At 52.4% G+C, this 22,546-nt stretch overlaps 2 protein-coding genes across 2 annotated transcripts; both read left to right on the top strand.

Moving 5' to 3' along the window:
- Positions 1–2,381: 2,381 nt before the first annotated feature.
- LOC135456474 (BPI fold-containing family B member 3-like) lies at positions 2,382–7,083 on the top strand. Its single transcript, XM_064730327.1, has 13 exons — positions 2,382–2,524; positions 2,631–2,753; positions 3,093–3,156; positions 3,589–3,649; positions 4,014–4,093; positions 4,668–4,877; positions 5,003–5,056; positions 5,135–5,305; positions 5,695–5,762; positions 6,055–6,097; positions 6,482–6,545; positions 6,668–6,744; positions 6,979–7,083. Exons 1-13 carry the CDS (start codon positions 2,382–2,384, stop codon positions 7,051–7,053), a joined length of 1,233 nt encoding a protein of 410 aa, XP_064586397.1. The 3' UTR covers positions 7,054–7,083.
- A 6,364-nt stretch (positions 7,084–13,447) lies between these two features.
- On the top strand, positions 13,448–21,179 carry LOC135456250 (BPI fold-containing family B member 4-like). The gene is made up of 12 exons (XM_064730001.1): positions 13,448–13,475; positions 15,115–15,223; positions 15,479–15,664; positions 15,939–16,374; positions 16,807–16,911; positions 17,366–17,512; positions 17,788–17,851; positions 18,508–18,568; positions 19,194–19,285; positions 19,370–19,412; positions 20,122–20,176; positions 20,336–21,179. The coding sequence occupies exons 2-11, from the start codon at positions 15,130–15,132 to the stop codon at positions 20,151–20,153; spliced, it is 1,260 nt and encodes a 419-aa protein (XP_064586071.1). The 5' UTR covers positions 13,448–13,475; positions 15,115–15,129; the 3' UTR covers positions 20,154–20,176; positions 20,336–21,179.
- Positions 21,180–22,546: the final 1,367 nt, after the last annotated feature.

Below are 22,546 nucleotides of genomic sequence, written 5' to 3' on the forward strand. Positions count from 1 at the left end.
GCAGAAGAAAGGGTATTTCAGGGTTTTCATAAACAATTATCACTTCAATTATCTTTGGTATAACTCGATTATCTGCCATAGATTTCTAGCTAAGGTGAATTAGACCTCTCACACTTGTTTTGATCCCTTTTTGATGAGTTATTTACATTTAAATAGATTTGGAGCAATGAAGTTCATTTTGGTTCTTTAAAAAAAGAAAAATAAGCTACTTCAAGTTGTAGGTACCACAGAAATATTTCAATGACATTGAAATGTTAAAGTTTACTTTCTCTTTCTTACAATTCTATCAGGTGTTTCCATGCAGAGGGAAGCCTCAGAATCTGATGTTTGTGCAGAAATCATGACATTCTCCCTGGAGGTTCTCTCCTTGCTCGATACATTTTGTGTATTTATACTCTGTAGATGCTGTTGTTTTTCTTCTAGAGACAATCATGTTGTCAGAAATGTCTTGTTTTCCCCTTCTGTGGCATGCAGGATGTGTTTCGTGGAGAAATCCCCATCCGGGATGGATGAGTCCCAGATCACACAGCTCAGTCACGCCATTGCTCCCCAGCACTGGGGGGTCACAGCAGGAGCATCCCAACCACCCTTTGCTCTCCCCTTGGCTGCTCTGGCCATCGGTCTTTGGAGTGACTGGTGCTGACACTCCGGTTCCTTCTGCAGGAAAGAGCCACCAGGAGAGTCACTGTCCATCATCACCATGTGATGAGGAGGCAGGAGAGATGCCAGCAGCATCCTCCCCGATTTTGTCTTCCCTGACAGGAGTTCCTTCTTTCTCCCTCCCTCCTTTCTCCTCCCTCCCTTCTCTTTCCTCCCTCCATGGGCTGGAGCTCGCTCTCCCAGCACTGCACTAATGGCAATCACTTCCCACAGCTATCAGGACCGAAGATGTCGGTGTTGTGGACTGTTGTCCTGCTCAACAGTCTGCTGATCCCTTCACAAGGATTTATAATCCCGTTATCAGTTGCCAGACCAGATACGAATGGTAAGTGTATGTAAGAGACAGGATTTATCCTTCTTTTGAGGCCAGTTCTGCTCTTTTTGTCTCTTAATCATACTCAGAAAATCAGAAGCTGGTGCAGATCTGCCCAGCAGCAGCGACAATGCAAGTAATTTGCATTTACAAAGCAGTTTGGAGATGGCACTTCAGTTACTTTACAGAGGCTGGTGCCACCACATCTTTTGTATGAAGAGGGAGAGGGGAGGGAAGAGCCAGGCTGGCACACCTTGTGTAGCTCACAGTGACCTCTGATTCTGTTCTTCAGGTTTTAAAGGTTCACCAGCCCAAGATGTTCCCCAGAGAGCTTCAAGTGGTCTCCTTGGTGGCAATCTGCTTGGTGGTCTCCTTGGGCAAAAAGGACTTGTTGGAGGTCTCCTTGGTGAAAATGGTCCTGTAGGCAGTCTCCTTGGAGAAAGAGGACTTGTTGGAGGTCTCCTTGGTGAAAACGGTCCTGTAGGCAGTCTGCTTGGAGAAAAAGGACTTGTTGGAGGTCTCCTTGGTGAAAATGGTCCTGTAGGCAGTCTCCTTGGGCAAAAAGGACTTGTTGGAGGTCTCCTTGGTGAAAATGGTCCTGTAGGCAGTCTGCTTGGAGAAAGAGGACTTGTTGGAGGTCTCCTTGGTGAAAATGGTCCTGTAGGCAGTCTCCTTGGAGAAAGAGGACTTGTTGGAGGTCTCCTTGGTGAAAATGGTCCTGTAGGCAGTCTCCTTGGAGAAAGAGGACTTGTTGGAGGTCTCCTTGGTGAAAACGGTCCGGTAGGCAGTCTCCTTGGTGGAGATGGTCTCCTTGGCAGTCTCCTTGGAGAAAATGGTGCTGTTGGTGGTCTCCTTGGTGGAAATGGTCTTCTTGGTGGAGATGGTCTTCTAGGTGGCCTCCTTGGCCAAGATGGTGTAGTTAGTGGTCTCCTTGACCAAGATGGCATCCTGGGTGGCATCCTTGGCAAAGGTGGTGTTGTTGATGGTCTCCTTGGCAAAGATGGCCTTGTTGATACTCTCCTTGACACCGTCCTTGACCTTCTCATTGGCAAGAACGGTCTCCTCGGCAGAAACGGTCTCGTTGGCAGCCTCCTTGGCAAAAATGGTGAAGAACTCATTGGGTGAGTGCAAGTGGGAGATGGTGACCCTGAGCAGCCTGGTGTGTCTGAGCCATGCTGGGGAAAGGAGGTCCTGTTCTGGAGCCTGCACACACAGGGCTCCTTCCCTCCCTCCTCTCCTGGGGTGGGTTCATAAATGGGGGTTCATGTCTTGGGAGTGAACTCTGCCAGGGTGCCTTGTATATCCCACAAACTGTTCCTGGCTAGTGGGGATGCCTGATGACCCAGGGGGAAGAGGACCCCAAAAGCAGAGCTGCAGTGCTGGGGGCTGGGGGAACAAGGCTCTGCATATGTGCTGTTCACTGCCTTTTTCCTTGTTGCAACCATCCAGACTGAAAATTGTGAACAACACCCTCCCCAAAATCAGTCTGCGCTCCCTGCCGGGCTTCGGGCACCAGGTGGACTTCAAGACGCAGCTGCTGGTAGAGAGCAGGTAAGGCAGGTCCATAAGGGGATGGCTTGGGGCAGGGGGCACCATCTCTTTGGAGAGAAGATGGTCAGCAGTGTCCTGAGCTGCCTGCTGTGCTTCCCCTGGGCAGCGTGCCGGGCCAGCCGCTGTGCCAGCAGGTGGAGGTGGATGCGACCATCCTGGTCCGGGACACATGGACGCCTCACCAGAACGCTCTGAACTGTGAGACTGTTGACATGAACACCCATGTGAGGTAGGAATCAGGCGTGAGGGAACATCTGTGTGAACAGGTGGCCCATGGCCAGCCTGTGGCTCTTGTGGCAGTGGGACACCCTGGTGCTGTTGGTCATTGATGGCAGCAGCTTTCTGCCTGGTGCCTTGAAGGTGATCTAGCTGTCGGGCTCAGAGGGGAACTGTTGACCTTTTTCTAAAATTTTGGCTATGTAAAGAACATTTCTGGGTGTGGGGAACCTAGCACTGGGCACTGAGTATGGACAATGCAAGCAAGGCCTCACATTTCTCTTGTGTGAGGTCTCCTTACTTTCCAGCATTAATCTTTGTCTCCTGCTATTTCCTATTTTCCTTTTACCAGACCCAGAGTGCCAGTTCTGGAAGAGCCTTTGAAACGCCTGCTCAGCAATACCCTGAAGGATCTGGTGAGTGTGCAGAGCCACCTTCATGCCCAGTGCTGGGTGGGCAGGCAGCGCTTTGGGCAGGGCAGGCAGGAGGCCAGGCTGCCCCATGGATGTGGATATTTGCACAGCTGTGAGCTCAGTGGGGCGGTCAGCCTCTCCTCCTGCTGAAAGGCAGCACCAGCACCTGTGCCAGGCTCTGCTGGCAAACAGATTTCTGAGCCAGGCTCTGGTTTAGCAGCCACTAACCCAGGTGAGACCCACACTGGCTCAGAGGGGCGCTCACCCACAGGATGATGAGTCCTGTGTGATGGGATGTGCCCCCCAGCACTGCCTGCAGCAGCCCTGCCCACATGTGCAGCCCAGCAGAGCCCCCTGTCACTGGCTGTGCTGGTGCCATGTCACCCACTGGTGCAGCAGGTCCCAGGACCCTCTCACTCCCCTCTGCTTCCCCAGGGCTGCAACATCATCAACGCCAAGCTCAAGGTGTTGAGCTCCCTGCTGGGCTCCAGGAACCGTAAGTTGACACCTCCTGTTTTCCTCCTCCCTGTCACATCCTGCCCTTAGCATTGCTTGGTTTTTTACATTCGGTAAATACAAATATTTTTGTAATTTTCTAAAACCACAGCTCCCAGCTCAAACCAAACATTCAGCTTCCCTGCCCCAGCAGTGGTAGCCAGCTCTTCCAGCAGAAACCCACCACTGGAATGGTTTCTTTTAGAAACAACACTGTTGCTGCGAAGTATTGTTTTCTAGTGGCTTTTCTAGCTGGGAATGCTGTGAGTGGGAGCTGCTGATGGTTCCAGTAACTCCTGGCACCATGGGATTTGGCAGAATCCCTTGCCATTGCAGCTGAAGAGCTTTCTTCCCTGTGTTCACAGAGGTGCTCCCCCTCGGGGCCCTGGGGGACCTGCCCTCCTTCTCCATCCTCAGTGGTGATGCCATCCAGGTGGATCTGAACGTAAGTGCCGCTGTGTTCCCTGGTCCCAAAACCTTCGACTTTGATTCATTGGAACATGGTGGATGTTTATCAAAGGCTACTCACATTTCAGCTGCCTTCAGGCACTGTTCACAGGAAGGTTCTGATGAGTCTGCTCCAGCCACATCCCTGCTATTGCCACTGCTGGGTCTTGTCTTTATTTTTTGCCTGCTAATCCTTGATGGTTGCATGATCAAGAGTGGCTTGATGCTACTTAATTAAGCATAATTGTAGCACTCTCATAGTTTTTAATCAGAAAAGTTTAATTTCATACAGGAGCAGCAGTCACTGCTTGCAGGCATGTTCTGTTTATAAGTGGTTTGTCAAAGTTTGGTAATTGACAGGGACCAGAATCATGCATAAAATATCAGCAATGTGTGTTTCCAATCAGGATATGTGGCAGTGTTTCTGTGGGGAAGGTGTAGCAGATGCAGCCCTGTCTCATTTAATGCAGACAAACCTCATGGGAGGCTCTCCCCGAGGTGCACAGGCAGGCAGGGTGCCCAGTGCAGCCTCTGAGCCCCACCAACGCCCCTCCCTGCTCTGTCCCCTGCAGCTCCTGTCTGAGAATGGCAGGGATGGCGTGATGCCCCCCACGCAGGAACTGCCCCTCAGTGCCAGCCTGCAGCTGGCCACTGGCCGCCGGCCCCGGCTCAGCCTCTCCCAGGACACCCTCAGCACCCTGCTGAAGCAGGGCCAGGGCCAGGGCACCCTCAACCTCAGCATCACCAGCCTGGCGGGCAGCAATTCCCCTCTGCAAGGCCAGGTCAGTGTCCTGCCTGCCCTTTGGTGCCCACCTTTGCCTGCTGTGTTTGTGGGGTCCAGCTGAGCCCGGTGTGGGCTTTGCCCAGCCCCTCCCGGGCAGCGATGTCACCGGTGCTGTTCCCACAGGTCACCCAGAGCAGCTCGCTGACCGTGTCTGCCCTTTTCCCCTTCATCCCCCAGGTCAGTCACCTTCTCCATTGCATTGACTCCAGCCCCTCACTCACCCCACCCCTGCCCTGACCTCCTCTGTCCCTGCAGCTCAGCCGGTCCCTCCCTGGCTCCCTGCCCCTGGAGCTGCGTGTCCGAGTGAGGGATGAGCCAGTGGTGGCTGTGAGGGATGGAAGGGCCACTGTCACCCTCAGAGCCACTATTGATGTCACCAGCCCTGCCCTGCAGACCCCCCAGGGGCTCCTGTTTTCCGTCGATATGGTGAGTGAGCTCCTGGGGGATGAGAGGTCTGGAACAGGGCCATGGCTGAGGCTGGAGCACTGCTGCCATCCCCTTGGCTTGCCCTGCCCCTGGCCCTGCAGCGTTTGTGCTTTTGTATTTACTGCATCATCAAAGCGGTGATGCCCAGTCCTTTAAACAAGCTCATAACCAAGCACAAAGTGTAAGTGAAATGTTTCAGGAATAACACAAAATAAAGACAGGAAGTCAGGCCCTGGGGAGAGAGATACATGATGCCATCTGTCACGAAAATGTGGCTCCTCGGCACAGACAAGTGTTTTTTCTCAGAATGGGTAATTTACAAATACACTTTTCAGTCTTGGGAGCTGTGCAGGGGAATAACCTCATTTCTTTCATTGTTCCATTTCCAGGACATCGTTCTGAACATCACCCCATCAGTCTCTGATGGCAAACTGCAAACCTCCCTGGCTCTTGACAGGTAGAGCCCAGCTCTGCGGGTGGGGGCCTCTGCCTGGGGACAAATGGGGCTGGTGGGGGACAGAGATGTAGCCATGGTAAAGATGTCAAGGGCTGCTGGAGCCTTCCTGCCTCCTCCCAGCCCCAACCTCCGACCAACTGTGTGGTTGATGTGATGAGAGAATTGTAAAAAAGCTGTTCTAATTTTACAATCCTGTATCTTTATGAGGGTGAGAAAACTTCCAGACTGAGAAAGGGCCTGGAGGAGGCTGCACCAACACACCCCAACTGTTCCTTGTTTTTATCTTTTGTAGCATCAACCTGACACGGTTCCCCCAAAGCCTTGATGCTGCCAGTGTAAGTGCATGCACTGGGTGGAGGTGCTGCAGTGAAGGATGCAATGGCCAGAGACTCTGTGTGGGGGAGGAAATCCACAAGCTCATTCTTCACTTTTCATCCTTCTACTTCTCTTGGCAGAGAGCAATTTCCCTCTGCTCTGCAGATCCCCTGTGCCCTACAGCAGTGACACTTGGGTCTATCTCCTCACTTGGGGGTGCTGGGAATGGGGGAGGAATAATTAAAAAGAAATTAGCCAAAGAGCATACCCACCCTCAATTCTGGGAGTGATTCACTGAAGGAGGATTCCTAGTTCTTGTATTTGATAGCAAACTGAGTAGAACTCAGCTGATCACCCTGGCATGGCCCAATAACCATTGCTCTGACACATCCTCTTCCCTGCAGGCCTCCTCGCTGGCAGAATGGCTCAAGAAGGTCCTCACAGCTGTTTATGTACCGTCTGTTCAAGGTATGGGGGTCAGGATCCCCTCTCATCTCAGATCCAGCTGGATTTGAGGCTCTCCCCCTCCCTTTGCTGCCTTCATTCTGGGATTCATCCCTGTGATGAGATTCCTACACCTGTTTTTGCAGATGCCCTCCGTGTGTCAGTTCCACTGCCCAACGTCCTCAACACCAACCTCAGGAACGCTGAAGTTGCCATCATTGATGTAAGGATTGAGTTTTCCCACTGTGCTGTGTCCTGGGAGGGGGAATGTGCCCACCCAGGGCTGGGACATGCAGATCCCACAGCCCCACACCACCCTGGCCAACCTCATTTCCCATGGGCTGCTCTCAGTTTCCCTCTGCTGGTTTTCCACAGGAAAACCTCACCTGGGATAGAGCAAAAAGCTGGTGAAAGTCTGAATGAGAAAACTGAGTTGTTTTTGTTCTACTTCTTCCAGGAGGATGAGTTTTCCGGCCAGAGCACTCTGGGAAGATCCTGCTCGGGGGGAACCTCGTTGCTGCTCCCTTTCTGAGGCAGCACATGCACCCCAAGCCCTGCTCTGCTCCACTCTCTCCCTCTTCCTTTCTCTCCAGTGCTGCTCTGTGCTGTGGCTGTGGCCTGAGCAGGACAGGCAGCAGCCTCTGGCTTGGCTGGTGGATGTTTGGGGGTTCCTGTGGCCCCTTTTAACATCCACAGCCAGAAGGCAGACAACTCTTAGGCACATAGGCTGCTCTCGTATTGCTCTTTCAATAAAATCTCTCCCTGTCACAGTATTTTCCTCTCTGGATATTTATTTACATGAGTTTCTGGCTCCCCACAGCTGTTTACCTGCTCCATGCCCCTGTGCCACATGGCACACAGGTGGGTGGGGAGGCTGTGCCTTCAGAGGACAAACTGGGACCTAGAGAGAGCATTTCTGGAGCTCAGCCTGTGGCACCAGGTGTGAAACAGCCTCTCAGAGGGGCACTGGGTTGGGAGCACATGGGTGCCCTGGTGCAGCCCAGCTCTCCTGCCTGACTGGTGGGGGGCAGAGGAGAGTTTGCAATGCAGTGCTGGCACAGCTCTTGCTGATCTCTCCCTCTCCTTTGGAGCCCTTTGGAGCAGCTCCTGCTGGCAGCAGGTCCCACATGGAGCCTGCTGGGGCTGGTTGTGCAAGGCTCTGCACAGATAACGTGAGCACACACTCCATGGGGATTTATTTAGGTGTGTATTACCCCCTTGTTGTGTAAGACACACGGGGCTGTCAAAAAAAGCACATTTGATCTCACAATGGTATTAAGTGTTGAGGGCACCAGAACAAAGGTGCCCTTATGGCCAGGAGTGGCCGTGGAGGTGTCCCAGCACAGGGGTTTTTTGGAGGAAACACCATCTGCTGGGAAGGAGCTGGCAGCTGCAGGATGGGTGGGACAAGCCTCAGGAATCACTTCTCCAGGTTCCTCAAGCAGTAAAGGAGACAAAAATCTCTTGGTACTATTCCAAAGCCTCCTCACGCACTTGCTGGAAACTTTAAAAATTCCCCCTGCTGTGGTAACCTCTGTGTGCCAGCACCTGGGCAGGTGCCAGCAGCGATTTCTGTGGAAGAAACAGATTTCCCAGCACTTTCCTTCAGGTGAGTGCAGCCTCACGTGCTGCAGCCACAAAGTCTCACACACCTTTTCCTTCCCTTTGGCCCTGGGCTCTTGGGAAGAGTTCTGCCTGATGCTGGCTGTCCAGCAACCTGCTGCTCAATGCTTTCCCCTGGTTCACAAGTCATTATTTATAGTGGAATATATGAAAATCACAAATGGCATTTTACACCTTCAATCCTCTGGCCAGCTTTGGAAATTCAAGCACCTTTCCACTTTTCCTGCAGCATCCTCACCATAGAAGGATCTGCTGTGTGGGTTAAAGCAGAGGTGCCCATGGACCAGCATAAGGTCTCACTTTAGGAGGAGCTGAGCAAAGCCAGGCTTGAAATTCAGGATAAGATCAGGTAAATAAAAGGAGTTCAAAAAGGGGAGCAAGGTACCGTGAGCTTTGTTTTACCCCCAAACCTTATGATATACTCCAGTGAGCCAAGAAAAAACATGGAAATAAATACAACAGTAGTAGGAATGCAGTGAGTAATTCCAGTTTATATTTAGTGACTATATTTAGGGACTATCAGAAAATAGGTCATTATAGCAAAATGAAAACCCTTTTCTGAGAATCCATTCATTTAACAGGAAAGTTTAAGGAGGTTTTGTGTAGTGCTTTCCTTTTGAGGTTCTGGTTATTTTTATCATTAAAAGGTTAAAACCAGGCCATTTTAATAAGAAAGGCCTGTGTGAGTCACTGATACAATTTCAGCCTTAATTTGCACAACTCACCTGAGGGTAAGGTGGGCTTAGGTTGGGCTGTAAAGGAGTAAAGTGAAGGAGTAAAGTAAAGGAGTTTTGAGTGTTGGTGGGTCACCAGTGCCACTCTGGAAGACAGGGACCACTGAGGCCCCCCTTTGGGATTGACCCCCTCATTCCAGCACCATGACCAGCCAGGAAAGGCAGAGAATTGCACAGGGAAGGGGAAGAGCACGATGCTTGTGAGCAAACCTCCCCCTCCAAACTGTGTCGGGAGTAGTTTTGTTTTAAATGCTATTAAAATTTCAACTGGCCAGGCTGTTGAAAGGGGACAGCTCTGGAAGTGCCGCAGGTTTGCAGGGCAGAGGAGGCTCCTGGGCTGCCAGGGAAGGGCAGAGCAGGCGGCAGTGCCGGAGCCTTTGCCCGTAGAGGGTGCACGAACTGCGCTCTGCAGAGCCACGCTCCGGCACAGCCCAGCGCTCGGCTGTGCTTGGACGCCCGGCAGAAACAGAAGGAAAAACAAGGCAAAAGAGCCAAGCCCCTGATAAAACTGGGAAGTAACTTAGAGAGGAAAATAAATGAGAAAATTTGGTGTCTTTTGGCATTTCTGGTCTGACTGGCCTCTGATTCCCCCAAGCCCGGTGGAGCCCAGTTGTGCTTAGAGCTGTCACCCGCAGTGCCCCTCTTGCTGGGGCTGCTGCTGTGGCTGTTTGGTAGCATCAAAATCAGACTCCTGAGAGGGTGAGTGATGGAGGTGTCCCCTGCTGGCGTAAGCCACCTCGCCATCAAGTTCTGCCAGCCCCAGCCCACGCCCTACAAATGCACCAGGGCATTTCCCTGTTACAGCCCTCCCTCCCACCGTGCCTGCAGGTGACACTAACCATGCCACAGGGCCAGTGCTGCTGGTCCCTGTGCACCCCTCACACAGCCACAGGGAGTGGTGTGCTGCCCCAGAGATCCCAAGGCACAATTCTGTCCCGCGTGCCACATCCAGAGGTGATTTTAATGGACACGGCACCGGGGTCTTCTGAGACGTGAGCACATAGTGGAGGAACCACTCAGCCTGAGATTTTCTCTGCTCATTTGAGGAGACTATACACCAGCAGATAAAAGGCAGCAATAAATTTCCCATCGGCTATTTTGGGATGCAAATTACAGTTATCTCATGCAAAATCCAAGCAGAAACGATTCACTCTGCTGCTGCAATTGCCTTGCTCCGGGAGGTCTGTGCTCCACGCTATTCACAGGGAATTGTTTAACAAGACCCATTTACTTTGCAGCAGGTTGTTTTCATGGTGCTCCTTTATTTTTCCACAGCCTGCTCCCAATTGTGGATAATTTATTGGCAAGTGTCCTGAACAGACTTCTTCCTAATCTGGTAAGTCGGAAAAATAAAACATTCTGGGAAGGAGCAATGATTCTGAAAAGATGTGGTGCAGCTCCCTGTGGCATCACTGGTGCCTGGAGCAGGAGCAGAGCCACTGTCCCAGGCTGCTGCATCCACCCAGTACCTTGGGATCAGTGGGAGACACATTCCATGGCTCCACCAGCTTGGGAGAACCTTCTCCTTCCTTCCCAATGCAAGGTCTGCCCAAATGCTGAGAGTTCCTAGTGATGTCCTGGACTATGCAACAGATTCATGGAATCTCTCTCCTCCTGAAAGGCCCAGGGTGTTTCTAGCCACCCCCCTTGGGCTCCTGGTTCTCCTCCCTTCTCTGAGGAAGGTGCCCAGGGCCAGATCCAGAGCAGGGCCACCATTCCAGATGCCCAGTGCTCCCATGCCCAGGGAAAGCCTGGCAGAGCTAAGCAGGGCTGTGTGTCCTTCTCTGGCTCTGAATGTGGCTTCTCACCATCCTTCCCCAACCCTTGCAGCTCTGCCCAGTGCTCAGCATTGCCCTGGGACTCGTCAGTGACCAAACTGTGAGCACACAGTGGGTCCTTGTCCTGCCTTGTGCCATGTGTCACCCACTCCAGCTGAGGGAGGACTGGGACACCTTTCCCTCCTCTGGAACTGAGACATCTTTCCCTCCTCTGCTGCACCCTGGCCCCAGATCTGCCAGGAGCAGGGGTCTGCAGGAGCTCCCTGCCCAGAGCCCACTTGAAAGCCAGGCTCTCTCTTCTGGATGAAAGGAAACTTCAGGTAGGGAGGGGGATTTGCAGCCGAGTCCAACAAGGAATTACTGATCCTTTCCTCTCCCCCTAGCACTGCTGGCCCTGGATTTGTGGGCAGCATCCAGTACAACCTGTCCAGACTTCCCCTGGTAGCTGGCCAGTTCTCAAGGTGGACTTGAATGTGAGTCCTGCATCTTCCCCTTCCATCTGCGCACAGGGCTTGGGATATTTCCCTTAGCTTCATCAAGGTGTCCTCAGCCATGTGCAGCTGGGCAGGGGGCTGTGGAAGCTGGCAGAGCTCCTGGCTTCAAGCCTTGCTCTCACCTCTGTCATGGGAGAGCATAGCAGGGTTTAGGTTTCACAAACTTTTGGAGAAGGAAGTGTCACGGGGGTGAGGCCGTGCGTGCAGCCCTTCCACAAAGAGGGAGCATGAAGCTGACCGTAAAGGCAAATATTGCAAACATTTGGACCTGTGTTTCCTTCCCCTGTGACTCCACACTGTCATTGGGTGTGTGGCTGGAGCCAGAGAATGTCCCCAAACCCCCACGGGCCCCCATGCCACCCCTGCCACCCTCAGTGGAAACCACATCCTCCCGCTGGGCCTCATGATGAACTTCTGCAGCTGAGATACAGCTGTGCTGTGCTGCAGGAATTCAGGATCAGAGTGTCCTGCAGAGCAGCACTGTGCAATTGCTGCATTGGTGGGCAATCTGCTCTGCAGCTCCTGGTCACTGTTTGTGCTCCCAGCAGCAGAAACTTTTCATTTTTGTGTGTAGCCAGATTCTCAAGGCATACCCTGAGCCACATGAATTGCTGATGGGAATTGCAATCCCCACAGCACCAGTGGTGACTTTAAAGAAAAATACAGGTGATCCAGCTCACAGCTGTGATCCAGCTCACAGCTGGAACAGAGGTGATGGTGATCCACTCAGATGATGGTGATCCACCCAGGTGATGTCCCTCTGACTTCTGAATAATGTGTATGAAGGAACAACCCATGCAGAATTTCCTTCCATAGTTTCCCCTTACCACAGGGCAGTTTCCCCACAGATGGAAAGCCCAGTTTCCCTAGGCTGCAGCCTGGTAGAGGCTGGAGGAGCCACTCCAGCCCTGACCTCTTTGTTTGACCACAGGACACCTTGAGGAGACAGGGGCTGCACATAGAGGGGATGGAGTTTGGGGCTGAGACCTGGGGAGAAGTTCAGCAGTGACCTCCCCTCTGTGCTGGGCTGGTTTGTGTTCCATAGCTGTGCTGGGAGAGGGGGTTCTCCTCCCAGGCTGCTGAAAATTGACCTCACTTGCCTGAGGATCCTGAGTGTCTCTCTACACCCAACATGGCACAGCAGCAGCTTGGTGTTATCCCTGTAAACGTTGCATCCTGCCTGCATTCTTGAGCAGGAGGAAGACGCGTGTGTTTTCCATGGAACATTGTGTTTCCAGCTCTTTTGTGGGTGCTCGGAAGGGTGTGGGTGTACTTTGCATTCTTGTGCTCAGGTTCAATGAAGGCCAGCCCTCTCTGCAGCCACAGCAGGTGCTGAAGCCTGTGGGGGTGGCCAGCTCTGGTGACAGCCCTGGGCTCAGGGCAGAGCTCAGGTGGGAGGGCTGCAGCCCCCTCTGTCCACCCCCAGCTCAGGGGGTGCAAAGGCTGTGTCAGACCCAAACATGTCAGACTCTTCATGGCCTGGGCCCAAAGCTCTGGGGTGTCTTGGTCACGTTGGGCACCCATCACACCCTCACCTGCCCTGGGCTTCATCCTGCGAGCACTTAGGGACCAGGGCGGGAAATCACTCAGCAATGCTCATGAACTCTGCATGAACCACATGAAACTTCTGCAAATTGAAGGCTCTAAAGCCACCCATTTCTCCTGGGGTGAGAGGGAGTAGCTGGGACAGCTGCAGCATCACTGCTTGTGAGACTCTTTTGCCCTGGTCCAGCCCAGATCCACTCTGAAACACACCTGGAATATCAGAATCTGGTTTTTCTGATATCCTTGATGTTTCTTTTCCTTTCTCCTCTATTTATTTCTCTGTTTTCTTTTATCTGGTGTCTCTCAAGCCTCTTTTAAACACTTGGATGCACAGCCAGCTCCTTGGATGCACAGCCAGCTCCTGCTTGCCTCTGGGGCACAGGCAGTTTTCTCAGAGCAGAGGGTGCACAACAAAGCCATGCTCTCCTTCATTTGTTTTGCAATTTGTGAGGTTTCTGTATGTAATTAGCTCATTGGGAGGTAATTGCTCACCTCTCACTGTCCTTGGACTCATTCTGCTCCATTTGATGGTGCAGAGCTGTGCTGGGACACTCCCCTGAGCGGGTGGGCACCCCAGCCAGGGTGAGGGGTGATGCTGCTGGCCACAGCAAGGTGTGGTGCTCAGGCTGCTGCAGGGGTCACACTTCAGAGCCAGCAAAAGGGAGCTGTCCCTGCTCCATCCTTTCCTTGGCTTTCCTCATTCCTGCAGCTCGGGTATATAAAAGCAGCTGCCAGCAGCCGTGGCCATGGGCAGCTCCACCTCGACATCAAAGGGTCCAGGTAAGTGGCACTGAAGGACCGTGGCCACCGTGCCAGCTCCATCAGGCGACCTACAGCACAGAATAACTCAGCTTGAAATGCAGGAATTTTAATGATGCTTTCCTTTGATTTCTGTAGCAGCATTTAATCATTTATGAAAATTAATTTTTAAAGCTAGCAGAGCTCTTGCTTGTTAAATTCCACGTTTATTCCCGTTGTTGTTAAGTTTGTGATAATGACTAAGCTGGAAGAAAGGACTGGGAGTTTTTTCATGATCTTGGTGACCAGAATTCAGAGCAATTTTCAGCTCTCCAGACCTCATCTCAGCTGGTGTAAAATAAGTGTTTATCTGCAAAGCCAGACGTGCCTTTTGCATGTGCAAGATGCTTGGCTCACTGAAATGTGCATGACCGAGGAGCAGCACCCTGGCAGATATTGTTAATAACTGCAGAGATAGGTGCCTGCACGGTCACGTATTCTCTAAGAGCTCTTCTAAGAGCCCTGACATCCATTCTGGCACCCTTTTGCAATGCTGCACACGTCTTTCAGAGCCCCTCCAACAAATCCCACTGATTTTATTTGACACGATTTTCAATAGAAGCTGCTCGAGCCTCTCTCCTTCTCCCCTGTTCAATAATCACAGCTACAGGAGCTGTGCATCATTACGTGCTGATCAAAGGGAAAATGTAAAAGACAGTCGAGTGAATTAAAGTCTAATTTAATTGTGCCGAGAACTGTCATAGAGGGGTTTTTTTAAAGTATCTGGAAGAGATAAAGAAGTTGTTCAGTCTGACCTAAATAATGTTATTTCTCAGTGCTGAACCTCTGCAATCTGCACCCTGTACATTGTTTTTCTCAGAAGGGACAAGCTGAGGTGTCTGTTCAGGACATGATCTGTCCAGGAAAATGCTGCTAGAGCTGGGACCCCTGGCAGTGCTGCAGAGAGACCATTTTCTCATTTCTTTCCATGCATAAACAAACACTCCCCAGCCTGCACTGTCACCCTGAGAAGCCCAGCTCGGGCAGGAACAGAAGGTCCTTGAAGGTACTTTCTTTTGGCTGGGTGCAGATCAAACACAGGGAAAACAGACTCTTTTCACAGCTTGAGTGGAACAAGACGAGAAAAACAAACAACCTGCCCACGGGAAAGCGAGTCTGATTCTGGCCATGCTTTGAGCTTTAATAACACAGGGTGCTCTTCACAGCAGGCAGAAGGACACAGCTGTGACACTCGTCATTTTTTATTTGGCTGTGCCCCTGTGAGTGTTCCTCTTTCAGGGCCATTTCAGAGTGGTTGGAAGCCATCCGTCTCTCTCAGTACAAGGTCCTCCTCCCTCATCTCCATCCCTCTTCCTCTCTTAAAATGGCATTTTCACTTCCCTGCAGTGTCGGGCACCCAGCTCTGCATGGGGGGAGCACGGCCAGGCGTGGAGACATTGATGGCTCTGGGCTTCCACTGCTCCCTGACAGCCAGAATGGGAAAAGGGGGCTGCAGGTCAGGGCTGGGATGGAAGGCATGGTGTCTGGAGGCTGTATGTCCAGAAGGAAGCTCCCCACCAGCCCAGGGCAGTGCACATGAAGGATGGAGAACTGTCCCAGAGCCCAGGCTGTCAATACCCATGTGAAACTGGTGCTTGGGCTGATGTGAGTCTTCCCACAGGTGCTGTGCCAGGACATGCCACCCTTCTGGTGTCTCATCTTTCTTGGGGCCCTCCTGTCCCCCTCCCAGGGCCTCCTCAACCTGCTGAACCCGGCACAACCCAGCGGTGGTGAGTTCAGAGATGTTCTGTGTTTCCAGGGCAGAGTCACAGCACAGTCCTGTGCCATTTTGTGCTCATGGCACGTCCCTCTGCTCATCAGGGAACTGCCTCCTGGGAGGCCCATCTCCATGAGGAACACAGATTTGTTCAAGGGTGCTCAGGGCTCCCTGTGAGCACCCTGAAGTGGTCAAACCAACCTTGCCTGTCAATGAAATCCTCCCAAGAGTGGAAGTCCAGTCAGTAACTGGGAGTCTCTTGGTGCAGGTCTGCTTGGCACTGGTCTCATTGGTGGAAAAAGTGGGTTGCTTGGCACAGGTGCCCTTGGTGAAGGAGGGCTGCTTGGCACAGGCCTCCTGGGCAAAGGAAGTCCAAGTGGAGCAGAAAGTGGAGCTCCTATTGGTGCAGGAGCTGAACCCAGTGGAGGTGGAATCCTTGGCACAGGCCTCCTAGGTAAGAAAATTTGGCAAAGGGAGGGTTTGTGACCCTAACCCTAGGCAGAGCAGTAGAAGCAGCCTTGATCTAAGGCTGGTTCCAAGGAGAAAGCTGTGGAGGCAGCCATGTTGTGGCAGTTTTGTGTTCCCCTTGGGATGCCTTTTGCAGTTGCAGTGTGCCTGGAACTTGGGGCTTTGTGGTTTTCGGAACCCTAACCCTAGGCAGAGCAGTAAAAGCAGCTTTGAGGAAGGTGGTAAAGGACAGGATAGTAAGGAAGTTCTGTCTGTTGCAGGAGGACAGCCTGGCAGCAGTGGGCTGCTTGGCACAGGCATCCTTGGTGGGAAAGGCCTCGGAGCAGGACTCCTTGGTGAAGGACTCGGCACAGGACTCCTTGGTGGAGAAGGACTGGCTACAGGAATCCTTGGTGGAGAGGGAGTTGGCACTGGAATCCTTGGTGGGAAAGGCCTTGCAACAGGCCTCCTTGGTGGGGAGGGACTTGGCAATGGTCTCCTCAACAATGGTCTCCTTGGCAATGGCCTCCTTGGCAATAACAGCCTTCTTGGAGAGACAGGTCTGCTTGGCACAGGGCTTCTTGGAAAAGGAGGTCTCCTAGGCAATGGAAGTCTGCTTGGACTCGATGGTCTTCTGGGTGAAGCAGGAGGACTGCTGGGAGCAGCAGGAGGACTGCTGGGTGGTGAAGCCCCCCAGAAGATGACACGCTTCGCCTGGTGAGTCAGAAGCCCCTGGTGGGGCTCACTGCAGGGTGGCCCATGACATCCAGGGGGTCAGACCCTCCCTCTCATACAAACCACCGGTCCCAGGCTCACAGCTCACATGAGAATCTGTGACAGGGGAAATTCTAACCAGAAATGGGAAAAGTCTTACCTGTGGGAGTGGTGTGACACTGCCATGGGCAACACAGCAGGAGGGGCAATCTCCATCCATGGAGATGGCTGAGACTCAGGAGGATAGAGCCTTGAGAAGCCCTACCATGCTTTGAGATTGGCTGTTTGCAGAGCGGGAATTGGTCCTTCCCCACCTTCACTTTTACCTAGCAATATCCACAGGTCAAAAAATGAACAGGAAGAGATGGGACTGGAGGATCTGCTCCTGCTGATCCTGCCATCTCAAGGTGGGTTTGCCTTGGTGTCAACCCCCAGGCTGAAGGTGCTGAACCTCGAGAACGCCCGAGTGTCATGGAAGGTCCTTCGTGGGACTGAGCTTGTGCTGAACCTGTACTCGAAGCTGGTGCTCCGCTTTCCAGGGTGAGTGAGGGTGGAGAGTGAGGCCATGGGCACCTGAGGGTGCTGGGGACAATGGGACACTCCTGAGTGCTGGACAAACACCAAGCAACAGGCTGGTGAGAAAAGCTGTGCTGCTGACTCTCCCTGGAACCATTTCCAGCTGTCCTCACTCCACAGACACTCACCATCCGTGGAAGAGTTCAATAAACATGTGGATATTGCTCTGGAGGACATGGTTTAGTGAACATGGCAGGGGTGCTGGGTTGATAATTGGCTTCTTGATCTTAGAGGGAAATTCCAACCTGAACAATTCTATGGTTCTGTGATCTGCTACAGGAGAAGGAGCCTGAGAGAAGTCCCTGAACTGAAGCACTGTCCCAGCTGAGGCTCTGCTCGCAGCTCTGCCACAGGCACCAGTCTCCGGTGCTGCTTTGACTTCCTCCATAAGCCTTCCACGCCACTTCCTCTTTTCCAGGATTTTTCAGTTTCTGAGTGGATCCTCAGTAGAAGCAAACATCACATCACACATTGCCCTGAGCCAGGACTCCCCTGGTGACCTTAAGCTGGTGCTTAAGGATTGCAGCAACCTCCTTGGTGGCTTCAGCGTCAGCCTGAGGAAGGGGTGAGCGTGGGGGTCAGTGGGGGCACTGGGGCAGAACTTCAGTCTCAAATCTGGGCACGGATTGACAGCCTAACAAGCAGATTTTGGGATTCAGATAACAAAGTCCTGAGCATCTGTAATTCCTGCTGAAGCCTGGGGGAGCTCTGGGCTTGCAGCATCTCTTATCAGAGAAGAGGAGGGGGCTCCTCTACAGAGGAGCTCAGTTTTTTCTTGATGTCAAGTCCTGGGTTTTGACAACTTCCCTGGTAATTTTTGTCTGTCTTTTCCCTCCCCAGCCTCCTCACCAATCTGGTGAGCAGCTTGCTGAACAAGTCTCTTAAGTCCCTTGTCCCTGCGCTGGTGAGTGTCTGAATATTCTTTGCTGTGAAGTTGCATTTCAGCTGCAGTCAGTGCTCCTGCCAGAACTGCCTGGTAGATTTACACACACACAGAATCACAGAACAGTTTGGATTGGAAAGGACCTCAAAGGTTAATTAGTTCCAATCCCCCTGCCCTTGGCAGGGACAATATCCATTTCATATATATATATATATATATATATATATATATATATATATATATATATATATATATATATGTATATTTGTGATGCACAGATACATACCTGCAGCCCATAAGTGAGTTACACAAAATTGCTGATCTTCCTCACAGTCAGAATTTATTTGTTAAGAGTAATTTCAATTTCATCATGTGATGTTATGGGGTAATTTATACTCAGCTGTTCCCTGAGGGAGTGAACAAAAGCAACAGCTCAGTTTAGAGCAAAGTGGCCTTTTAGAGAGCCTTTTACCTTGTTCAGTAGAACCTGTCCTATTTTGAGAAGGGAGCTGAACAAATCATATAGCTCTTTTTCCATGGGAGAACCATGCTTTAGGATGAAAGCAGGATGTTTGTCCCATCCGGATTTAAATCTGTGGAACTCAAGTGGTGCTGGGGAATGTGCTGCTGCACCCACAGTGTTCTCACCAAGACTGTGCCCCTTGTTGCCATTGCAGCTCTGCCCATTAGTGAACGTGTGGGTCAGCATCATCAACATTAATCTGCAATTCCTCAACCGTAAGTCATTACATTTTCTTTCCTATATTAAGTTTCAGGATGACCCTGGGGGTTTGTGTGTCTGGCCACCTCCACGGGCAGCAGGTGTCCCCAGGAGAGCTGGGCTGCAAGCAGGGCTCTGTGCATAGAGCAGGAGCAGCTTTTCTCTGCTGGCAAACTGCTGTGGGTGGCACAGTCCTGGCTCACCACCACTGCCAGACACCACAGTCCTGCTCTTCTTACAGATGTTTTTCTAACCAGGGCTAGACCAAAGCTGCTCCCAAGAGTTGGCTATGCCAGGATCCCCAGGGGCAGTGCCACAGAGCCAGAGTGTTTCCCCTCCCCAGCCCTGTTCATGTCAGACCTCACACACCATTGCTGCTTCACTGGAAGCAGATCTGTTCCCCCCAGCATTTCCCTTGTGATGGGATCTGCACCTGTGAGCTCCAGGGTAGCAGCTCTCATAGGAACCTTTGAACCCCTGGGAGTTTGAGATCTATAGGAAGGACAAGGAGTTTTTCCTCCTTGCTGGGCAGGACAGTGCTCTCCCAGCTCTGCCAGATGCTCTGGGTGGGCACAGGGCTCCAGCAGGCTCAGTGACCCTCAGACAGCTCTCAGTGCCCTGACAGCCTCTCCCTCTCCCCAGGCGTCATCTCCTTTGGGCTTCTGGGGAAAATTTACTCTGCCTTCTCCAAACTGCCAGTGACATCTGGGCACTATGTGGAGCTGGATCTGCAGGTAGAGCCATGTCCCATCCCATGTCCCCACACTGCTGCCCTCCCTCCACATTCCCATGCTCTAACACCCCCTTGCTCTTTGCAGAATTCCCCATTCCCAAGCTCCTTCATCGACTGGCTTCTTCAGAGTAAGTCCAGCCCCAGGGCTGCCACGGGGATCCCCACGGATGTCTGTGAGCCAGAATGGGGTGGCTGAAATGGGGGACACAGTCCTGGGCAGTGGCCAGGAGTGGGGAGGGCTCTCATGGCTCTGGGGTGCAGGCAGAGCTGCCAGGTGCTGTGCATCTCTAAACAGCCCCACAGAGCACTTGCACCTCACAGGGCACGGCAGTGCTGGGGGTGTTGGGGTCACTGGTCCTCAGAGATGGCCCCCAGCTCAGATGTGAGCAGCTTTGCTCCTGTGCAGTGCCAGGTCTGGAATACAGTAGCAAGAGAAAGTCTGTGCACTCCTACTTGTGCCCTGCACAGCCCTGGAAAAGTCACTTCACCTCTTATAAAAGGATTTAATAATATTTGCTTAATAAGAGTGAATAATGGTCCTCAGGATGCTGCGAGGATTAATTAATATTTGCAGAGGTGATTGGAAGAGCTCTCAGCTTCATATGCATGGAAAGTTAATATATAGGGAAGGGAAGGAAGAGTTGGAAGTCTTCCCAGCTTCCCCAGAGCCGTATTCCTGAGGGCACTAAATCATCTCTGCCCATAAAGCTGGGGCCTCTCAGGCCACTGGTACAGCAGGCACTGCTGAGCCTGTTCCCGTGCTGGGGGACACTGGGGGCTGTCAGGCTTTGGGCACCTGGGGAAGGGAGTGCACTGACCTGGGCATGTCTCCCCCAGCTGCAGGTGTCAACCCCAGCATCAATCCGTAGCTGCAGGACTGGCAGAGCCCTGGGTAAGGAGGATTGGCTGGCTGGGACTTGGCTCAGAGCTCTGCTGCCAACTGTGCCAGAACCTGGGCTGGGCGAGGAGAGCCCTGCCCCTGCTGCCTGGAGTGGGAGGTGGCAGGGGCAGCACAGGGCTGCCTGAAATCTCCACTCTGGTGTCCCTCCAGGTGTCCCTGCAGGCGATTCCCCAGGAGGAGGAGGGAAGGGAGGAAAATGACTCAGAAGGTGGAGAATAGACATGAAAACGGAGAAACCCAACCAGGAAAAGACCCTTTCTTCTGTTCTACATTTCAGCCTTCTCAGATTTTGGTGTCTCTGTCCAGCCTAGAGTTATCTGTGCCAATGATACTCTGTGCCAATAATGATCAGTCAGTAATTAGCCATATTGATAATTAGCTGTGTCAGTGATCAGCCATGTTGATGACACTGTCCCTCCTGGCTGTCATGGTCACAAACCATTTGTTATGGCACTCACCGATGAAGGGATGCCCTTGATCCCCTGGTTTTCCCTCACACCCATCCCAGCTTCACTAGGGCTGGAGTTTAGGCCAGGTAATGGCTCAGCACAGAGGGAACATTCCAGGTGCTGGATGCAGACAGTCAGGCAGGGTTTGGTCCCCTCAGGAATTTCATGAGACTGCACCAACTGCCCAAATCCTTCTAAGAAAGGAAGAGAGAAAAGGGACGAATTCAATGAGCTGTAAACACTTTGTCTTTGCTCTCCTTCTGCTTCTTGATTGGCTTACAAATTCAAAAGGGATTTTTGCTGTTTCCAGTGATTTCATACTGTTAAAAAGAGGCAAAAAAAGCCCCCAGCCTAATCCAGGCGCACACTCAGCCTATTTGTTCCCAAACAGCAACGCTTTGAACTGATCAGAGTGAATGCTATCCTGCCTTGTAATCTCCAAGTGGATTTGGACGTGCTGCATTGTGGGTGAGGTGGATTTGAGGCAGATTCACACCCTTCTGTTACTCCTTACAATAAAAATGATTTTTCTTCATCTGCATTCAGCACGTGACTTGGTTCCTTTCCAAACTGCCAAAGGATTTTTGCATTTGCAAGGGTTTTGTTATTTATCTCTCCCATCAGCTACAGGAGTAACTCACATGTGAGGAATATTGAATAGGTGAGTCTGCTGGAAAGGTGGGGAACCACAGGGGCTGCAGCTCCAGAGACAGGCCTGAGTGAAGCCCAAACCCTGCCCAGGCTGCCAGACCCCCACTCTCACAGCTTAAAGTAGCTACAGAAACGTGGCCAATGTGGCAAATAAATATTCCCCTCATTTGTATTTATGCAGATTTATTCTGCCCCTGTCCCTGAGCTGCTGGTTCTTTTAGTGTGTATTCCTGCTCCTGCCTGTTGCCAGTGAGCTGGGGCTGTTTGACATGAACAAACACATCCCTGGGGCTCCAGGGGGACAGCTCCCCCCGAGGCTGGGGCTGGGACCCCAGGGAGGGCAGGGGCAGTACCAGCAAGCTCTTGGGTACAGGAGCCTGCTCCTGCTGCGCTGGCATCAAACCTCATGCCAGGCTGGCTGTGCCACAGCCCTGGAGCTGAATGGCTGCATGGTGAGAGGGGCCAGGGACAGATGCCCAAGCCCTACAGCCTCCAGATCCACTGGCACAGCACTATGTGCCACCAACCATTTCCAAGTGTCCCCATTGGCTCTGCTGGGCATTCCTGGTGGGCAGCACCCACGCCCTTCTCTGCCTCTGCCCAGCGTGGGTCCCTCTGCTCCTGCCCAGGGCCCCAGAGCCCCATCCAACGGGAACAGGGGAGTCCTGGTGCTGTTAGCTGAGAGTTTGCAGCCAGCATCCTCCTGGTACCACACTGCCAGGGCCAGGGCTCCTGCTCACATCTTCTGAGTGGCAAAATGTTCCCCTGAAAATCCTGGAGGTTCTCGCTGCTCTTTTCCCAAGGTAAGGATGTGGTTGACGTGTCACCAGCACCACAGGACCACAGCCCAGCCTCTCCTGATGCTCCTTCAGTCCCTTTACCTCACCACTGTGAGCAAACCATACCCTGAGCAGCCAATGCCACCCCTGCCCTGCCCATTAATGTCAGAGGTATTGATGCCAATGAGATGTGGGCACTGGGCACATCTGGGCTGCACCAGAGCACCTCGCTCTGGCTGCAGTAACACCCACACCTGGGGGCTCAGGGAATGGGTCTTGGTGCTGATGATCTGGGTGTGCTCAGAGCACAGAGATGAAGGGCAGATGCCAGGTGCCCTTTGATGACAGTGGCAGAGCTCTGTCACACGGGGACAGGATGGGTGGCAGCGTTTGGCCCAAGCTGTTGAATCTGTAACACCTCATTGGGCACCTTCAGTTTCCAGTTCCTAAGGAAACAGAAGGAGGAGGATGAAGGACCGTGC

This window comes from Zonotrichia leucophrys, chromosome 20, assembly GCF_028769735.1.
Source record: "Zonotrichia leucophrys gambelii isolate GWCS_2022_RI chromosome 20, RI_Zleu_2.0, whole genome shotgun sequence".
Taxonomy (NCBI): domain Eukaryota; kingdom Metazoa; phylum Chordata; class Aves; order Passeriformes; family Passerellidae; genus Zonotrichia; species Zonotrichia leucophrys.

What these genes read in the sequence shown, in the direction of transcription:
- LOC135456474 (XM_064730327.1), top strand. Translation starts at nt 2,382, where the DNA reads ATGTGCTGTTCACTGCCTTTTTCCTTGTTGCAACCATCCAGACTGAAA. An exon ending in CAGCTGCTGGTAGAGAGCAG is followed by an intron (nt 2,525 to 2,630) that starts GTAAGGCAGGTC and finishes TCCCCTGGGCAG; the next exon opens with CGTGCCGGGCCAGCCGCTGT. An exon ending in TCCTGTTTTCCGTCGATATG is followed by an intron (nt 5,306 to 5,694) that starts GTGAGTGAGCTC and finishes TTCCATTTCCAG; the next exon opens with GACATCGTTCTGAACATCAC.
- LOC135456250 (XM_064730001.1), top strand. Translation starts at nt 15,130, where the DNA reads ATGCCACCCTTCTGGTGTCTCATCTTTCTTGGGGCCCTCCTGTCCCCC. An exon ending in AAGATGACACGCTTCGCCTG is followed by an intron (nt 16,375 to 16,806) that starts GTGAGTCAGAAG and finishes GTCAACCCCCAG; the next exon opens with GCTGAAGGTGCTGAACCTCG. An exon ending in CTGGTGCTCCGCTTTCCAGG is followed by an intron (nt 16,912 to 17,365) that starts GTGAGTGAGGGT and finishes CCTCTTTTCCAG; the next exon opens with GATTTTTCAGTTTCTGAGTG.